Genomic DNA, 17,572 nt, shown 5'->3' with positions numbered 1-17,572 from the left:
TAGAATCAGAGGTACATAGTTTCCTAATGGCCTTAAACATTAAATTAAGGAGATGTGGTAGGATTGCTGATGAGACAAGTCAATGATAAAAAAAAGCTTTATATAGTAAACAAACCTCATTGAAACAATAAAATGTGTGAACGAAATTCGACATTCACTGAAATTTTTGTAATGACTTGGATTAAACACTTGATTCTTATTAGAAATATAGATTCATATATATTTTTATGGACCATTTTGACCTCAAATACAATAAAAATCTTTAGCCCATGATCAATTATTTTATTTTGCCTAAGCCAAAGAACAAAAAAAATGCTTCTTATTACCTGACGACAACTAAATGTTATAAGGTTTCTACGTAAATAGCAATTGGATTTTTATTATAATTTTTTGGGGTCTTTTTTTTTTTTACAATGACCAACAACAAATGAACAGCTGCTCCTCAGATTGATTTATAACTTTACTAATAAAACATATAATATATGTAAAACCCCTTACCTTACCTTCAATGCTTACACAAATGTTTTATTTTTTTAGGCCCACCGGGTTGTGTTACTTGCAGCATGTCCAATGTTACAATCCATGGAAAAAGCATCGATCGGTTCCCACTTGGAGGTACGACTGACAGCAGACATCAAACAGGAAGCAGTTAACATGTTCTTACAGTACTTATATGAAGGTTTCATGTTGCTCACAGAAGAAAATTGTAAAGACGTTGAAAAAGTAGCAAGACTTTTACAAGTGGACAGTGTAATCAAATGTTGTGCAGACTTTTATAAGTGTTTAGAATCAAAAACGGGGAACAATATGTATTCTAATTCAAAGTACAAATATTCATCTTATGATATGTTAGAATTCCGCCATGTTAGAGCAACTGACCTGCAGAAGACAGTACAAGATCGTCTTATGAAAAGAGCTTCAGAAATGGGTAGACCATTAAGCCCATCAAGTAAAAAACAAAGACTTTATAGAGCTTCAACACCACCATCAGAATCATCACAGTCAAGCTTCAGCCAAAGAGCTGATGATACATTCAGCATGTCTCACAGTTATGGGTCCGGTCAACAAGAACCATGGGATAGAGTACCACGACCTGGAGCTAATGCTGCTTCAATGTCAAGAGGTCAAAGTCAAAGGTTTCAACAACCAAGTGTCATTGATATCGTAGAAGACAGCATTGAATTAATTCATGTTGATCCAGGGGATGGCAGCAGTCATCAGCCGCCATCACAAAAAGGTGTTGCTGTTTCTGTGGCTAGCCAGATGGATAGTGGGCCTCCAAATATTAGCATTGTTAATGTAACGGGAAATACTGGACCTCCGCATGGTCCATCTCCAAGTCAAGGTCATTCACAGAGACAAACAAGTGGTCCTTCATATTCTTCACCACATGTTCCGTCATCATCCTCATACACACCCCGCCATTCATCAGTCAGTTCATCGCCATCACAGTCCAAAGCATCTGATCGTGCCATCATTTCATTAACCGATCCACAAATATCACAGATAACTAGAGAAGTCACCCATCAATTACAACAACAAGAACATAGTGCCTCATCTTCTCGACCGCCAGCATTACAGTTAGCCCCGGGCCTCACATCACCACATGAATCATTGTCACAACAAAGGCCACCTCATTTTCCCTTCACTGAAAGACTACAGCAGACTGCTAGCAAACCATCATTTGCTGCTGGCAGTGCCAGACAAGTCGGTCCACCACAGATGCCAAATCTCCACAGTGGTTCCTCCTCAACAGGTTCACCATCCACTTTACGACCAGATAGATCACCATCATTAAGTGGTAGAAGTGATAGTATGGATAGACCACCAAGTGTTGAGGCCAGCAAGGACAGGTAGATGTTTTATTACGAAATCTTACAAAATAATAAATTGTTATACATGTACATGTAAATGTCATGTACTAATCTTATTGAAGTGAAACAAACTTGTGTGCTTCATTACAAGAATCAGACAACACTTCATACAACTTTCTGCTCTGAAAATAATGTCCACCAATGAAATATCTTCTACCACACGTTTAAAGGTGTTTAATATTACCATAAAACCTGATCATACCAAAAGATCATCTAGAATTTATAAGGCAGGAATCAAACAATACAAACATAACATATGAAGTCAACATACAATTTAAACAACATACAGCTTTGTGTTTAAGCAAACAGATTTGAAAGGTTGGGACAAGCGAAAATGATTAAACTGTCAACTATATATATATATATATGTATGTTTCATTTAAGAAATTTTGGAAATATTTGCTTATTACCAGAAAGCTTTGTTTGAACATTTATAATGTTTAATTGTAGATTTATGTTTAAAAATGTTTTTAATTGTAGTTTTATGTTTTAAAATGTTTTTAATTGTAGTTTTATGTTTTAATTTTTTTTATTGTAGCATTAACTTTTAAAATCATGCTTTATTGTAGTTTTAACTTTTAAAATGTTTAATTGTAGTTTTAACTTTTAAAATGTTTAATTGTAGTTCAAAACAAAAAAATGAAGATTCCTCTACAGCAAGTTCAACAGATCTAATGGCAGACATAACAATAATCAAAGTAGAAACAGGAGATGAGACAATGTCTAAAGAACACAAGGACAGTGGTCAGCCTGGTCATTCCTCAGATGGTGTTATTCACTCCACAGATCATTCAGGTCTGTTGAGTGGGGATACGACTGGTGGTCTGGACATGCATGTAGATGCACCAGACGATGGCGGAACAATGACAATGCAAATACAACGGAATGACGACGGAATGGGACAGGAAGGAGATAGCGATATTGAGGAACTGGAAGCAACCGGAGATTGGCCACACGATAGTAACGATGATAGTAGTTTAAGCAATGATCCAAATAACCCACTTGGAGGATTTAGAGGTAGGGATCAATTTTCTTTACTTCACAAGTCTAATGAAAGATCTTGGTTTTTTGAAACATCTTGTTTTCAACTTGTCCTGTGAATTTAAATTTTTTAATAATCATTAAAAGAAAAAAGAAAGTTTTTCCAACATTTTTGAAATTAAAACTTAATGGTCTACATTTATGTGATAATAAATGATGAACCACAATGTTTGGGGTTGCTGTCTCAATGTAATACCCATTTTTTTTTTTTTTTTTCAAAATTGGGATGATATGAGGTCTTTCTAATTCAATTTGATATTTTTTTATTCCACATTTATGATTGATAATAGGGGGTTAACATTTGAGGAAATACTATTTGGATTCTTCATCTTAATTACCACAGTACAAGTTTGAAAACAAGGTTGTGTGGGTCCATCCCGGGTAGGACTTATGACTTAAGTGACTGATTAATTAGACAGTAGAATGTAATGCTTTAGATATGACCTAATTTGACCTCTAGCCTATATGAGAAGCTTACTATCCTGAAATAGTAATATATAACATTGTACAGTCTAGAAGATCACCACGGAAAACTAATTACATTTTCAGAATGAGCTACACATTTGTGCTTCTCTTTCAAATTTAAGTACAAAATGAAATTATTCACCAAAATATTGAAAAAAGACGACAATATATATAGAAAAGTCAAAATCGTCCTAGGATATTGCTGTCTCATAAGAATTAGACAGTTTGTTATTGAATCCCGGTTTACTATATTTGAATGTAAACGAGGATTACAGTTTGATATTTGCTTTTGACCTCTTAATTTAGCTGCATAGAAATAGTAGCACCATGAAGATTTGCTCATTTGCAGTGTAATGTTACTTTGACAGGAAACTTTCTCAGACAACATTAAGTCTTGTACATATGAGACTGCATTTAATACATATGAAATACAAAGGCTATGGACATACTTCCCTTTATTTCAAACCAAAATCTTTCATTCATTTTATAACTGTTCAAGAATGAAGGAAGGCAAGAAGGGGTGTATACAGTCAAACTGGCATTTATTATCAACACAATCATGATGGTTAAATTATATTGTTTTGAATTGCTGGGCATTTAAATGTTCAAAGACTTATTCAATAAGTATTTGGAACTTCAAAACATTTGCTGTTGGTTAATGAGGCTAGTTTGACCTGTTTACAGCAAGAGTTGATTAATTATATGCTTTCATTCATTTTTATTAGACAGTCTGTTAATTAATGCTTTTTTCAGGAGATGGCTTCAAACTGAATAATTGCTTTAGCATATATAGGATGTATATACAAGTTTAAAGTTTTATACAAGTGTTTAATTGTAAATTTACAAAAGGTGTATACACTTAGAAACTTTAAGCTTGGACTGACTGCATGTTGTACATACACAAAAAAAAATCCCCTTGCCCATTTGTCTGGCCCTATTGTGATAAATACCTGTTAAGTACCAAATATACAGAATAATCATGCAAAACAAATGGTGAAATTATCATTGTTTTAATAAACCTAGTATACCTTTAGGATTGTTGAAGTACAAATATTAGCTGACCGCCACCAAATAGCTTAAAAGTGCTGAAACTTGTGATAAACATAAATAAATCAGTTGAGGTGAAAACTGATTTTAAATTTAGAAATCAAATCTAAATTTTAGAAAAGCAGTCATGATTTCAATTGAATGCATATTCAATCACCGCATCTTTGGGTCTCATCTGCTTTTACGAAATTGAAACTTAAAAAAAGAGAATGTGAAAACATGTATGAAATGCTTTGATTTGACATGAGATTCTAGCATACATATATATTCAACAGTTGCACAGGAAAGGTATGCGTTAATATAGAAACAAAAATATCGGATGAGATGTTGAAAATCATTTGACATTGAAACTAGCAATTTACATCTCCCACCCCTGCCTGCATAAGTGTTAGGTTATGTATGATAAGTTTCAGATAGAGCCGGCAACTGTGAGATGGTGGACACAATTAAAGGTATGTCATATAATATGCAAGATTGAGCATCTTTGTTACACTTTTTGTCATGGATATTTTAGGGGGCAATATTCATTTTCAAAGTTTATCCTTAACATTTTTTTTCTTTTGACTAGAAATATATAGAAAAATTTGTCCAAATCCACAAGAAATAATTTCCTCAATTAACATGCCTATGGGTTTGATAAAAAAATGAAATACATTTAGTAAAAATATATGCAATATGATATAGTTCATTAACAAATATACTCTGCTTTCTAAAGTTTTAATTTGAATTTTTTCATTTTGTTAAATTTAAGTAATAAAATGGTTAAAAATATCTTCAATCTGTGTAACTTAGAAATCTTGCATGTTATAAGCTATGAACATGTTTTTAAATTGATAGACGTTTATATGGGTTATTTTCTTATAGTAGTGTATTGTAACAGATGTTATAAAGTTAGATTATATGCTAATGTAAGTTTTATAATTCATTGTATGTATACAAAAGGTATTTGTATGGACTTGAGATGTATATTATATACTTGTACAATGTACCAAAATGTTATCATTTGATTTGAGAAAATTAATGTTTTTTGGTGTTTACACACATGCACATTATATGTTATTCAGGTCTCAGACAGGGTATATACTGTGACATTCCCGGCTTAGAGTTTATATCCCCTGAGCCGAAGGCGAAGGGGATATAAGCCCTAAGCCGGGAATGTCACAGTATATACCCTTTCTGAGACCTGAATTACACATATATTATGGATTACCTCTGACTCAATGTTATTTTCCAGTGGAGGTTTTTGTTCACAACACATATATAAGTTGAAAACCCTAATATGTTCGGCATACGTGAAGGATTTTCTAATTTGCTGTGATCATAATTTTATCGTGTATGTAATAATTTATAATAACACTTTTAACATTAAATTTAAGTATTAAAGTATAAATTGCGTGTTTTTTGTATCAAAAATGTATTATTGACTGAAGCACGTCATTATTTTCCTTCTGTGAGCCTCTGACAATCTGATAGCTTTTGACTACGTCACATAGTTACCGGTGTTATGATGACGTTTTTGAGGTTCCAATTGGGGATAAAAACGTCGTATATACCCCGGCAGTTTCCTGAATATACACTGACATCTCTGTGTTGTTATCCAATCACAAGCCTCGACACACTTGTAATCCGTAATATTACATTATATATTGGAAATATGGCTATTGAGAGGGTATAATAAACAATAGTATGGCAATTGAATTCAGAGACCAATATCAATATTCACAATACATAAGTCTGAAAATAACTTGTTATAATATTTATAATATTGTTTTTTTTTTAAAAAGTCCCCAATATGTTGACCTTTAACATGTTTAAACTGCTTTGATTAAAGAAAAAAAATGCAGAAATAGACAATACTATCCAGTATTTAGATCTAGTTAGGTTTGATTACGAGCAACAGCTCCCATTTATATTACATGACTCAAGATTTTGATATAAAGAAAATAAATAATGCGCTAAAAATTCATTTGAAGAGATGATAATTTTTACACAAAAATGAGGAGTTGATTAGATTGGGAAGTAAGATGTGGTGTGAGTGCCAATGAGACAACTCTCCATCCAAGTAACAATTTAAAAAGTAAACCATTATAGGTTAACGTACGGCCTTCAACATGGAGCCTTGACTAAAGTCTGACATGCCCATAAATATTATGAAATCAGATAATTGTATTTGTTGTTTTACTCTAAATATTGAACTTTGATGTACAAAATGTATAGTGTTTGGTTCAAAGCAAATATTCAAAATTGTTGTAACATGAATGTATGTGTGCTTGTGATTTTATTTGATCCATAAAACTGAATATATGTTTGATTATTACAAAAAGAATTTAATAACTTCAGAATCACTGCTTCAAAAAGCCAAAAACTAAATTTCTTGTTAAAAATTAGATTATTTACAATTACAAAAGGGCAGTCAAATCACACATGTTTTTTTTTTAAAACTGCCTTTTTGACTTATTTTTTGTCAATTTTTGAGTAAAGAACTCAATAATGTTTATGAGTCATATGTAAATGGACTGTATGAAAGAAATGACTTTAAAATGGAATGGTATTACATAATCAAAAATCATTAGTGATAACAGAAGCTTATGGTGGATATCCAATGACAAGTTTTCCATGAACAAAAATATAGAGTACAATACATAGATGACATATTGCACTGTTTTCTTGAAAAAGCAGTCAACAAATGTGCTGAAGACTCAAAGCTAGAAAAGTCGCATGTATAAAACAAGAAAAAAATCATCATTGATACCAGGAATGAAAATTTGTATATGTCGTCAGACGTGGGTTTTGTCTACAAAAGACTCATCAGTGTCACTCTATTAGAAAATGTAAAAAAGGCTGACTAAAGTAGAAGTTGAGAAGCATTGAGGACCAAAAATTCCTAAAAGTTTTGCCAAAAACAGCTATGGTATTCCATTCATTAGATAGAAAAGTCTTAGTAATTCAAAACTAGTACGACAATATGTTTGTAAAAATGTCGAAGGTGGACGGAGAGGACTTTTCAGGGGGCCTGCCAGTGCCTTCTCCCCTTTTATGGGAAAAATTTGGTTGATTACATAAGGAATCACTGAAGCATGATGAGAGCGGGCCCCTGTCTTAGGCAGTCAGTGGCCCTCCTTAAAAAAATTTCTGGATCTGCCACTGGATGTTTATAGCAAAAGGAAACAATGCAAAAGGAAACAATATGTAACATTTAAAGTTAAACTTTGGTAATATAAATAATAGTGTTTTTTTTTATTTACTTCCTGTAGTGCACAGGAAATGTTGAATAAGTGTCATCCGGTATGCTCTAGATCAAAGTTGAATAAAAAAAACTTCCTTTATTAAATGGTAAGATTGCCAATGAGATCACTATCAAAAGTCAAATTATGTATATGCGGTAATATTGCCAATAAGACAACTTTCCATTAAAAGCAAAATTATGTAGATGTGGTAAGACTGCCAATGAGACAACTTAAACCATCAAAGGACAGCATATGTAGATGTTAGTAAGCATCAGAACCAAAACATCCTGATGAGTACTGAACAACAGCCATAATAAAAAAATGTCAGCTATACATATTGGATTTTAAACATGTAGTAGACTGTCCAGAAATACTGGATCTCAGCTGAAGAAAAAGAAGGATGATGCTGTGATTGGTGAAGAAGAGTACACAGATTTTATGTATGACAAATAAAAGTTTATAAAAATATAATATGTTATATCTTTCTCTCATGTACCATATCCCATTCATGCCATATTCCCATATTTTAGCCAATTCACAATGCAATGATACAGCAGTGAAATAAACCCACTACTATGGACTGTCAATTGAGATATGGGAAAAGTTTGACTCTCCCTACTTAAGCATTGCTTAAATGGAAGTACATATGGTAGAACAACAATGATCCAGAAAAAAGTACTTGTATGTAGGCAGAATATCGAGTGAGATAAAGGAGTCATTGAGAATAAAAATAGATTTCTTGTTTAGACACAACTACCCTTATTTTAAAGTTAAAAAAAGGAACTCCATATTTTTAGCCTATGGTCTCAACATTAATTGATTTTTCCAAGAATTATTTTTAAGAATTGTTAATTTAGTTCCTCAGTTACACCCTCCTCTATTTTACTTGCAACTGTAAAAGACAATGAGTTATATTAGCAGAAGTTACAGCACACTTGGCATCCAGCAGAAAGTCTTTTTATGACATATAAAGCCTGTTAGGGCTGTTCCAGAAAATACTATGTCCCCCCCAGGGAAGGCAATTTTTTTAAATATTATGTGGGTGGTTGTATTTGAAATACCAAAATGCAAAGGGAGTGCTGTTCTAATTAAATTTTATTTCTGTGGGTGGTGGGGGTTAAAAAAAAGTGCCGTCCCTGGGGGGGACATAGTATTTTCTGGAACAGCCCTTAGCTTTTGTCAACCCATATAGCATGTTCCTGTATTCATCAAATTAAAAGACTTAACTGCAACAAAACATCAAGCTTACATTTCTATTCCATATTATTTCAACTTTAATTGATATGAAAAAATTACTTTTGGATGAAATTACAATTAAATTGATTAAAAATGTGATACTCAAAGTATAGCTTTTATTCATGACATTCTTTGATAATTATATTTGAAAAGTGATTTTGATGTTTTGATGAATTAAATAATAAAGTGTTCCAGCTAGTCTTAAATAAAAAAAAACATAATCCTATATTTTTTTCCTTTCTGCATTATGAACACAAGAAGACGTATAGAAAATTTGTAATTTTACAAGAAGACATAAAGAAAATTTGTTAAATGTAAATGAAAGATATGATAAAGTTAAAGTAATAGAAAAAGGGTATTTCATGATAATTTAGCCCTCTTCTCCTAGCTGGATCACTAATTGAATATGTGCATGTTTTTCTATAAATTTTTAGGTATAAAGTTGGACCGAATGCTGTATCCAAACAGGTACGTATACTACTTGCTTGCTTGCCTTTACATTACCATTTGTATTCCTTGTCCTTTGGTCCTTGTACACAATTCAAGAAACTTTGCTCACATGTGAGGTTGTTGAAAAAAACATTCTTAATTTGCTTTTATAGCATAATGAATTCAATACTATGATGATTTTCAATACATTATGATATGTGAGGAAGGTTATCTTGGTAAAACATAATTATTTTATGCTGAATAACATTTGAAATAAGATTTTAAGATACTCTTATTGAAGCCATCTCCTCGAGCAATCATGTCAGATTGGGTTGGCGGGTGGGGATTAAATGATATCTATAATGACATGATTTCTTGAACATAGTTCTTGTCACCAGGAATGTAAAATATTGAATGATGAGTAAAAAAAAAAGGTTTACCAAAATAACTGTAGAATATCTTGATAGTTTGCAAATGGACAAATTAAAGTTTCCGTAACAAATTATTGAATAATATCTGAATAGACAAAAAGGGCTGGATTGAATTCGTTTTCTTGTTGACTTTGGAAGTTATGAAAATGATAAAGGATTGAATGAGGTTTTTCAAAGGATAATTTGAATCGGCAGATCTTGGTATTATATAGTTGGAATAGAAAGTTTTTGGGGTTTTGTTGGTTTTGATGTATTGACATCGTACTAGAATACTTGTAGTGTTTTGTTTATGGCTTATAACATAGCAACACTAGATGCTTATTCTTAAATGAAATGAAGCAGTGATATAAACTGCAAATGTTTCAAAAATTTGATTGAACCTATTTATCAAACTAACTGGGAATACATGGGAGAAGAGACGATGAAAAGTATCCACTGAACTATACATTGGTGGATACTTTTCAAATTACCAGTTCCTTGTATCTTAGATTCCCCAAAAAATCTTGAATTAAGAATTTGATGCTGTCAAAGGCAAACAACAATCTGTGTCCATTCAGTAAAAATTGTTATGCCTTGAGAGGCATTGTGAAATAGTTATGATTTATAATTTGTATATTGAAATGGCCACCCAGATCTGTTCCAAAAATTACATGCAAAATAATGCAGTCAAAGGTTAAAATGCAAATCTTGTTTTTTTTGTATTGGATTCATTTTCATTTTTTTTTTTATCTCAACCATGGACATCGGTTTTCAGGTAAAGTTAAAGTAAAACTGTTTTATTGTGGGGTGATTTGAAATGAAATTTGACAATAGAAAAGGTGTGAAACTGTAATTTTTATTTGCCTAAACTTGACATGTAATTACTCATTATAAGTAATATTCTATGTTGAAGTTGTGTGCTGTATTGCATTTTGAATGATTTAAATTGAGATCATATCATTGCTTTTGAGTGTCTTTGTGTAGATTTAATTTTTGATTATTTGATTAAAATAAAATTGCAGTTGCAAGTTATATGAATGGAAAGGTAGTTTCTAGTTGAGGTTTGGATGTGAAACTGTTTTGTGACTCTTTTGTTATATTTGCCTATAAATTTGACAATATATAACTGAAGATAAAATCTTTATTTGAATATCAGGATTTCCTATATGCATAAAGGTCTTCATGTCAACAACTCATAATTACTTAAATTGGATCTTGCCTTGGAATTGTTGCTTTCTTCTCGATATGACCAAAAGCATTAGACTACTGTTCAGTTGACTTCTTAAAGATTTCTAACTGTTTTCAAAGATGTATATGTTCTTTGAGCTGACTATTGTCAGTGTGGAAGTATTGAAGAAGAATATAGAAAATAAGTTGAAAGAGATATAATGGGTGTAGTAGTCACATGTACCCATCTCTGCTTTCAGACATTCAGAGTTATGTAGAATGGGCCAAGCAGCAGGCTAACAACTGGCAATCCAACAGACATGGTAGGACATCATCGACCAAAGATACTGCTGTCACATACATTCTTGACCACAAGGACAATCTTATGCCACAATGTCGAGTTTGTAATAATTTCCTTACAAGTGAAGAAGAACTGAGAGATCATCAAAGAGAAGCTCATAAGGAATATACATTTTTCTGTAAAATTTGTGGAAAAGGATTTAAAACCTGGAATGGTCATTCTGGACACATGGAAAGGCACAGGAGAGGAGAAATGTGATTTGGATCTTGTCGATTTGATAGTGTATATATTTCTTTTTGGAACTGACTTGTGCTCATTTGGTTGTTTGCTTGCTGTCTTCCATTCTCCATTTCTACAAGTGTTAACCTAGGCAAATGGGTCAGTTATGTTGCGTCTGTCATGATTCAACTGTTAAATACAAGGTTTTCATTGTGTTGAAGTAAATCAAGGATAAATCTGTGAAATTCCACTTTTTCAGTTGATTTGATGATGTCAGTATACAGAATGTACAGAATTAAGTTGTAAAATTGATTTTTCTGGAGACATAATCCTGTGTAATGGAAATCTTTGTAAGGATATTGATTTTATACCAGGCTTGCCAAATCAATAAGATGACTTGAGGTTGTATTGATTAACAGCATAAAATGTAATCATTATATTAAAGGGGTTCAGTAAAGGATATATAGATTTTCTATTCTATGTATTGGTGCCAAGCAAATATCTTTTTAAAGTATTTGATGCTCTATGTATTTTTGTAAAAGACTATGAATCTATAAATGGAATAAATTTATAATCAGATAAACTTACCATTTTATAGTAACTATTGAAAAGGATACTTGAACATAAAAAGTAAACACGGACTGGTTTATCGACTGGTTTATTGCAGGTATTTGTGAAATAAAACTGTATATGGAAACATTCAAATTTGTGTATAGGGTTGTTAGGGGAGGAATTCATAGCCTGATTTTCCTTTTAGACGACCCTATTTACATTGAACTCAAGTTTAGACTAATACTTCTAAATAAACACATATCAATCAATATAAATCCGTTTCTACTTATAATGAAATGGCTTATCATTTCTGCAATTATTCGTGGTGGCTTTTCGTTTCAGTTAGTTACTTAGAGGCACAACTGCAAGTCGATCCTATTGGAGAAAATTGGTCTGAACAAATGATCAAAGAACACATGAAGAAACTGAAACGACGTGAAGTAAACCGACGATATTACATGAAGAGGAGGGAAAAAGAACAGCGGAACATTCCTTAACAACTATCCCAATATTGCAATGTCTTCAAACTGTTTCTTACCTAATCTGCCTTATGTATGCATCGAAATGTACACTTCACTTGAGAAACCTTGTGAAAAATACATAGTAATTAAAGTACGTCATAGTGTAGTGTTAAATTGACTATTATTGCCTCCTTGACACTAAATATCTTATCTATAAAAGGTTTTATCATTTTAGTCTGCATACCACCAAAGAAGGTATTAGTGTTATGAACTTTTAGTTGTACTGTTGAAGTTGAACTTGGGATCTTTCACATTAGTAATTTTCAATTCTTTGGCTTCCAGATTTAGTAATTAAAGGACTCTGACAAATGAGGAATTATGACACAAGTTTGACTTAGTTAAAAACACTTCTTCTAATAGAAAAAATATGGTTTCTGATAGAACAAAATGCATATAGTAATACACAAGTCATTGTTTTATTTTAGTATCTTCACTTTTATGTTGGTAATGCTATGAAATTTGTGCATAATAAGCTGGAATACATTAAAATAATTTGGTATATCGACTGATTATTTATTCAGTATGATTTGAGGATGGTTATTTTCTTGATTTCAGCAAGTAGTTCATCATGGACGAAGCCACCTTATCAATGTCGGACATGCGGCTATTTGACCACTGAATATGATGAAATGGATAAGCACCAGCAGACGACCCATGGATTGGAATACATAGCATTTTGTATTGAGTGTGGAAAAGGATTCAAATCACTCTCCGGATTCAAAATTCACAAAAAAATGCATGAAGAGAAAAACGATTCTTATCCAAAATGTTACATTTGTGGTAGACGATGTGCTAGTCAAAGCAGATTAGCTGTACACATGCGTAGTCATTCAGAAATAAAGCCATTTGCTTGTTCACACTGTGACAAGTCTTATAAACATGAAAAAGACTTGAGAGACCATAAATGTCGTGGAACTAATTGAAGAAAGTATATGAAAATAATCTATAATAAATAGAATTATGAGTTCTGCTATATCGTAAAATAAAACAAACATTTTTATTTTTAGTCATATATATTTAAAGTTAATAGAGACAAATAGAATCAAATATGCAAATGACCCAATTAAAAAATGAGTAAAATACATTTATAAAGATAAATGAAGTTAAAAGAATAACAAGTCTTCAAAGGATGGTTCTTTAAAGAAATGATTGAACCTGATTAAAGGACTATCCACTACTGTTGATGATATTAACTTATTGTAAATTTGAAGATAAAATTTGATAAAAACCCATTTATCTGCATCTTGGTCAGTACCACTGCTTCCAGACTCATGGAAGTCACAATATGCTATTGGCCTGTGATTTGAATTGCAAAAAGTAAAATCACAAAAATACTGAACTTAGAGGAAAATCACTTTGGAAAGTCCATAATCACATGGCAAAATCATATAACAATACGCATCAAAAACGAATGGACAAGAACTGTCATATTCCTTACTTGGTACATGCATATTCAAATGTAGAAAATGGTGGATTAAACCTAGTTTTATAGCGCTAACCCTCTCACTTTGATGACGGTCTCATCAAATTCCGTTATATTTACATTGATGCGTTAAACAGACACAATAAATAAAATAGCCAAAATATGGCAAGGTTTTAAGATGAATCATTTTGTTGGTTAAGTTTTGACAACCTGGTCAGTACCTTACACGCTCACTTGGCATAGTTAAGATAAATGTAATCAGTGAATTTTGAGTTTATAAAATCTCTGGGTGCAACTAACTTCGGCTAGACTGACAGAAAATTAGGGCTTTTCAGTTCAGGTCCTTTTCATATTGTGTCTTTGAAAGGTTTCATATTTTATCTTTCCAATCTTTGGTCTAGATTGTACTTGTTGACAGATATGAAAAAAGAAATCATAGCATGCATTTCCCCCAAATGTTGAAGTAATGAATATTATATGTAATTGCTGACACATGAAAAAGGAAATAATATAATGCATTCCCCCCCCCCCCCCCCCCCCCCCCCAATATTGAAGTAATAAATAACATATAAATGTAATGGAAATAAGACTATAGTTATGCAGTTATAAAATAAAAGGCGCTAGCTAAGAGTTGTTTAAATGCCGGGCAATACTACTGGTACTGAAAGATTCATTATTCAAATTTTGATAGTTATAAAGAGACTTTAAGCTTTAATATTATTACTTTTGTAAAGTAACCTGTTAGTCTTTTAAAAATGCCAAATATGGTATATAAATGTTAAAAAGTAATAAACGACAAAATCAGTGCAAAGTTCACTATCAAATGAATGCAGAAATAAATACTTCTATCTATCTTATGCTATACCTTTGACAAGACCAAATTTAAAAGCCTATTTGGTTTTCTTGTATTTGATTCTTTTGGACAACTATTTGATGAAAACACATTTGAAAAAAAAATAATATTGAAAACAATGTTGATGTGGTTTGTTCTGTATTTGCATAGAATTGGCTTTTAGACTACATCAAGCTTTTGCAGTTTGCCTGGTAGATTTAATTATTTCATAGTGTTTTACACTTGCAATTAGGATCCTTCTTTTTCTTGATTTCAGCAATGACAACAGACTCTGAACATTCTCTGTACACTACATCCTGTGGTCCACAACATCACCAATGCAGGATCTGTGGATTCTCATCTGTGTCGTTAGATTTAATGAACATTCACCATCAAACAAAACATTCGAAAGAATATGTTGGTTATTGTCGTCTATGTTGTAAAGGTTTTAAATCTAATCTTGGCTACGAACTGCACAAGAAAATGCATGATGGAGAGACGGGTTCCTTTGAACAATGTACTGTATGTGGAAAATTATTCCATGGTCAGAGTCGACTAATTACTCACATGCGATGCCATTCAGAAGAAAAGACATTTGTATGTTTGGTGTGCAATAAGTCTTATAAACATAAAAAGAATCTTCAACAACACAACTGTTCAGCTGGTGTGTCAGACGAAAAAAGTTGATAGAGTTGACTGTTTAATTAGGAATTAACTGTTGTGAATCATATCTGTTTTCGCTACATTTCATAGAGAATATTTTAATCTACCAAAGAAGACTTACTGTGCTCTTTCTTTCTCAGTCTTTGTTTTAAGAAATTCTATAGATGCTAGTAAACTCCCTAAGACATGTGATCCAGTCTTTTATTATGTGATAGACCAAAGACAAAATGTCACAAGTTAAGCTGTCATTTTACCACAATGGGTGTTGAACAGTCTTTCTGATAGTTTGCACAGTATTTCTCACAACTTTGAAGTAGAAAGGGCTACTGCTTATTTTAATGATTGTGACTCATTGTTGATGTCTATTACAGTGGATAAAACCTTTCATAATTTAATTTAGTTTTTGGACTTGTTATATAATCACATACTAAATGTGTTCACTGAAGTATTATCTGATACTGATAAAAGTTTGCAATTGGAATCAAATTATCATAAATCAGGCATTTGGCTTTCACTTTTGAATTGTTAACATTTTCTGGGCCTTTTATACAGCTTTCTATACAGTATGGGGTTTACTCTGCTATTAATATGGTGAACGGATGACTTTTAATTGTTCATATCCATGTCCTGTTGTCTCGGTTTGAAAATTGTCAATTTGAAAATCTTACCACATCTCCTTACCTTTATATAACATGACATTGACATTATGATAAGCAGTCAACAATAGAGTTTTCCCTGGTTAACGTTATTTCGTTTATCCTTTTCAGGGTGGGGTCAGGACAAATCTTTGGGTCCCGTGGCTGTGTGGAATGTATCTGATGGTGTATGGAATAGGGAAAAGGAAATGGACACAGCTCAGTCTAAATTTCATGTTCAACTAATGGAAACCCCTCAGCCGGGATCTCACAATTTAATTCCATTAAATACTGCCAGTAACAAGCCTTGTGCGCTTTGTAAAAAGAATAACATTCGAACTGCAACAGGACTTCCAACCAAAACTTATTACAAATGTGATACGTGCAATGTCTGTCTTTGTCGACCTCAAGTTCGAGACTGCTTTGTTAGGTTTCATAATATGATGATGGAACAAGATAGCTTGCCAAATTGATGTCATTATAATTGTAATGTGTTTATAGTATTAAACCAATTTCATGTTATGTGGGTGCATTTGTCAAATCCTTGTTGAAGTTTTATGTATTGAACCTCTAGATCGTCAAACCAGGACTTTAACAGTTGTAGATATTTTTGATGTGGAAAGATAAAAGTTTATTGTTGAATCGATTTCCAGTTGGATAAAGTAAACTGAATATCAAAATTGAAGACCTTGGACTATTTTGCATATATTAAGTAAATTAGAGGGAGTAGCATGATAAGGATGTAAATGTTGCCTTAGATGTTGTTTGTTATGTTCTAGTTAGTTTTTTAGTGGTCTGTTTCTGCTTAAATATCAGAATACCTATAGGCTAACTAGGTCTTTCTTGTCCTTTCAGGGATCCTGTCCTTAGAAGAGATTCAATATAGTCCAAAACATGATGAACATAATGAACAATCTAAATCGAAACAAGCTGAACATTCACAAGCCCCTGATTGTGATCTAAATGTCGTCATGACCGAAATTTCTGCTTTACATGAAACTGGGTCAAAACAAATACCGTCACCATTAAAAGTACCAAAGATGGAACGGTCGTTGATCCAAGATGACGATGTCCCACGTAACATCATGTCCCCACAACATAGACTTGTTCATAATCAAGGTGGTCGGGCATTGACCTGTTTATATTGCAAGTTAACAGGATGCAAAACGGATAAGGGCTACTCGGTTAGGTCATATTATCGATGCGAGTCGTGTGATGCTGCACTGTGCAGTAGTGGGTCCCGCAACTGTTATAATCTGTTTCACGAATTCTTAAAACGAACACGTAATCCAAATCTGCACTGGACAAAGTTTACATACTGATATGAATTAAAGAAATAACTGCTGTATACGGAATTATTACCTTGTGAGATATGACTTACTATTGAAGTCGTATATTAACGGTGTTATTCGCTGATGTAACGTACTGTTCTTAGAGAGTCAATGTTAGGAATGTTGTTGATAGAAATGTTAAGTGTTTTAGGTTAAGTGTAGATGGGTAGCTAAATACTTTGTGAGTAGGACATTGTGG

The 17,572-nt window shown here is 32.5% G+C and overlaps 1 protein-coding gene across 41 annotated transcripts in view; it reads left to right on the top strand.

Moving 5' to 3' along the window:
• LOC134685593 (Krueppel-like factor luna) overlaps positions 1–17,572 on the top strand; it is a 79,924-nt gene that overhangs the window by 3,394 nt on the left and 58,958 nt on the right. For 35 of the 41 annotated variants that reach the window (XM_063545465.1, XM_063545462.1, XM_063545448.1 and 32 more), the window contains exons 3-4: positions 538–1,853; positions 2,500–2,891. In XM_063545465.1, coding sequence (XP_063401535.1) covers positions 538–1,853; positions 2,500–2,891 — 1,708 coding nt within the window. Of the gene's footprint in view, positions 1–537; positions 1,854–2,499; positions 2,892–11,156; positions 12,000–12,310; positions 12,581–13,044; positions 13,490–15,021; positions 15,447–16,174; positions 16,565–16,897; positions 17,380–17,572 lie in introns of those variants that run through there. The other 6 variants (XR_010101314.1, XM_063545426.1, XM_063545436.1 and 3 more) reach the window with 6 other exon arrangements.

The sequence above is a fragment of the Mytilus trossulus genome, chromosome 9 (genome assembly GCF_036588685.1).
Source record: "Mytilus trossulus isolate FHL-02 chromosome 9, PNRI_Mtr1.1.1.hap1, whole genome shotgun sequence".
Taxonomy (NCBI): Eukaryota; Metazoa; Mollusca; class Bivalvia; order Mytilida; family Mytilidae; genus Mytilus; species Mytilus trossulus.
The sequence above is the reverse complement of the archived record's forward strand: the minus strand, read 5'-3'. Positions and strand labels throughout refer to the sequence as shown.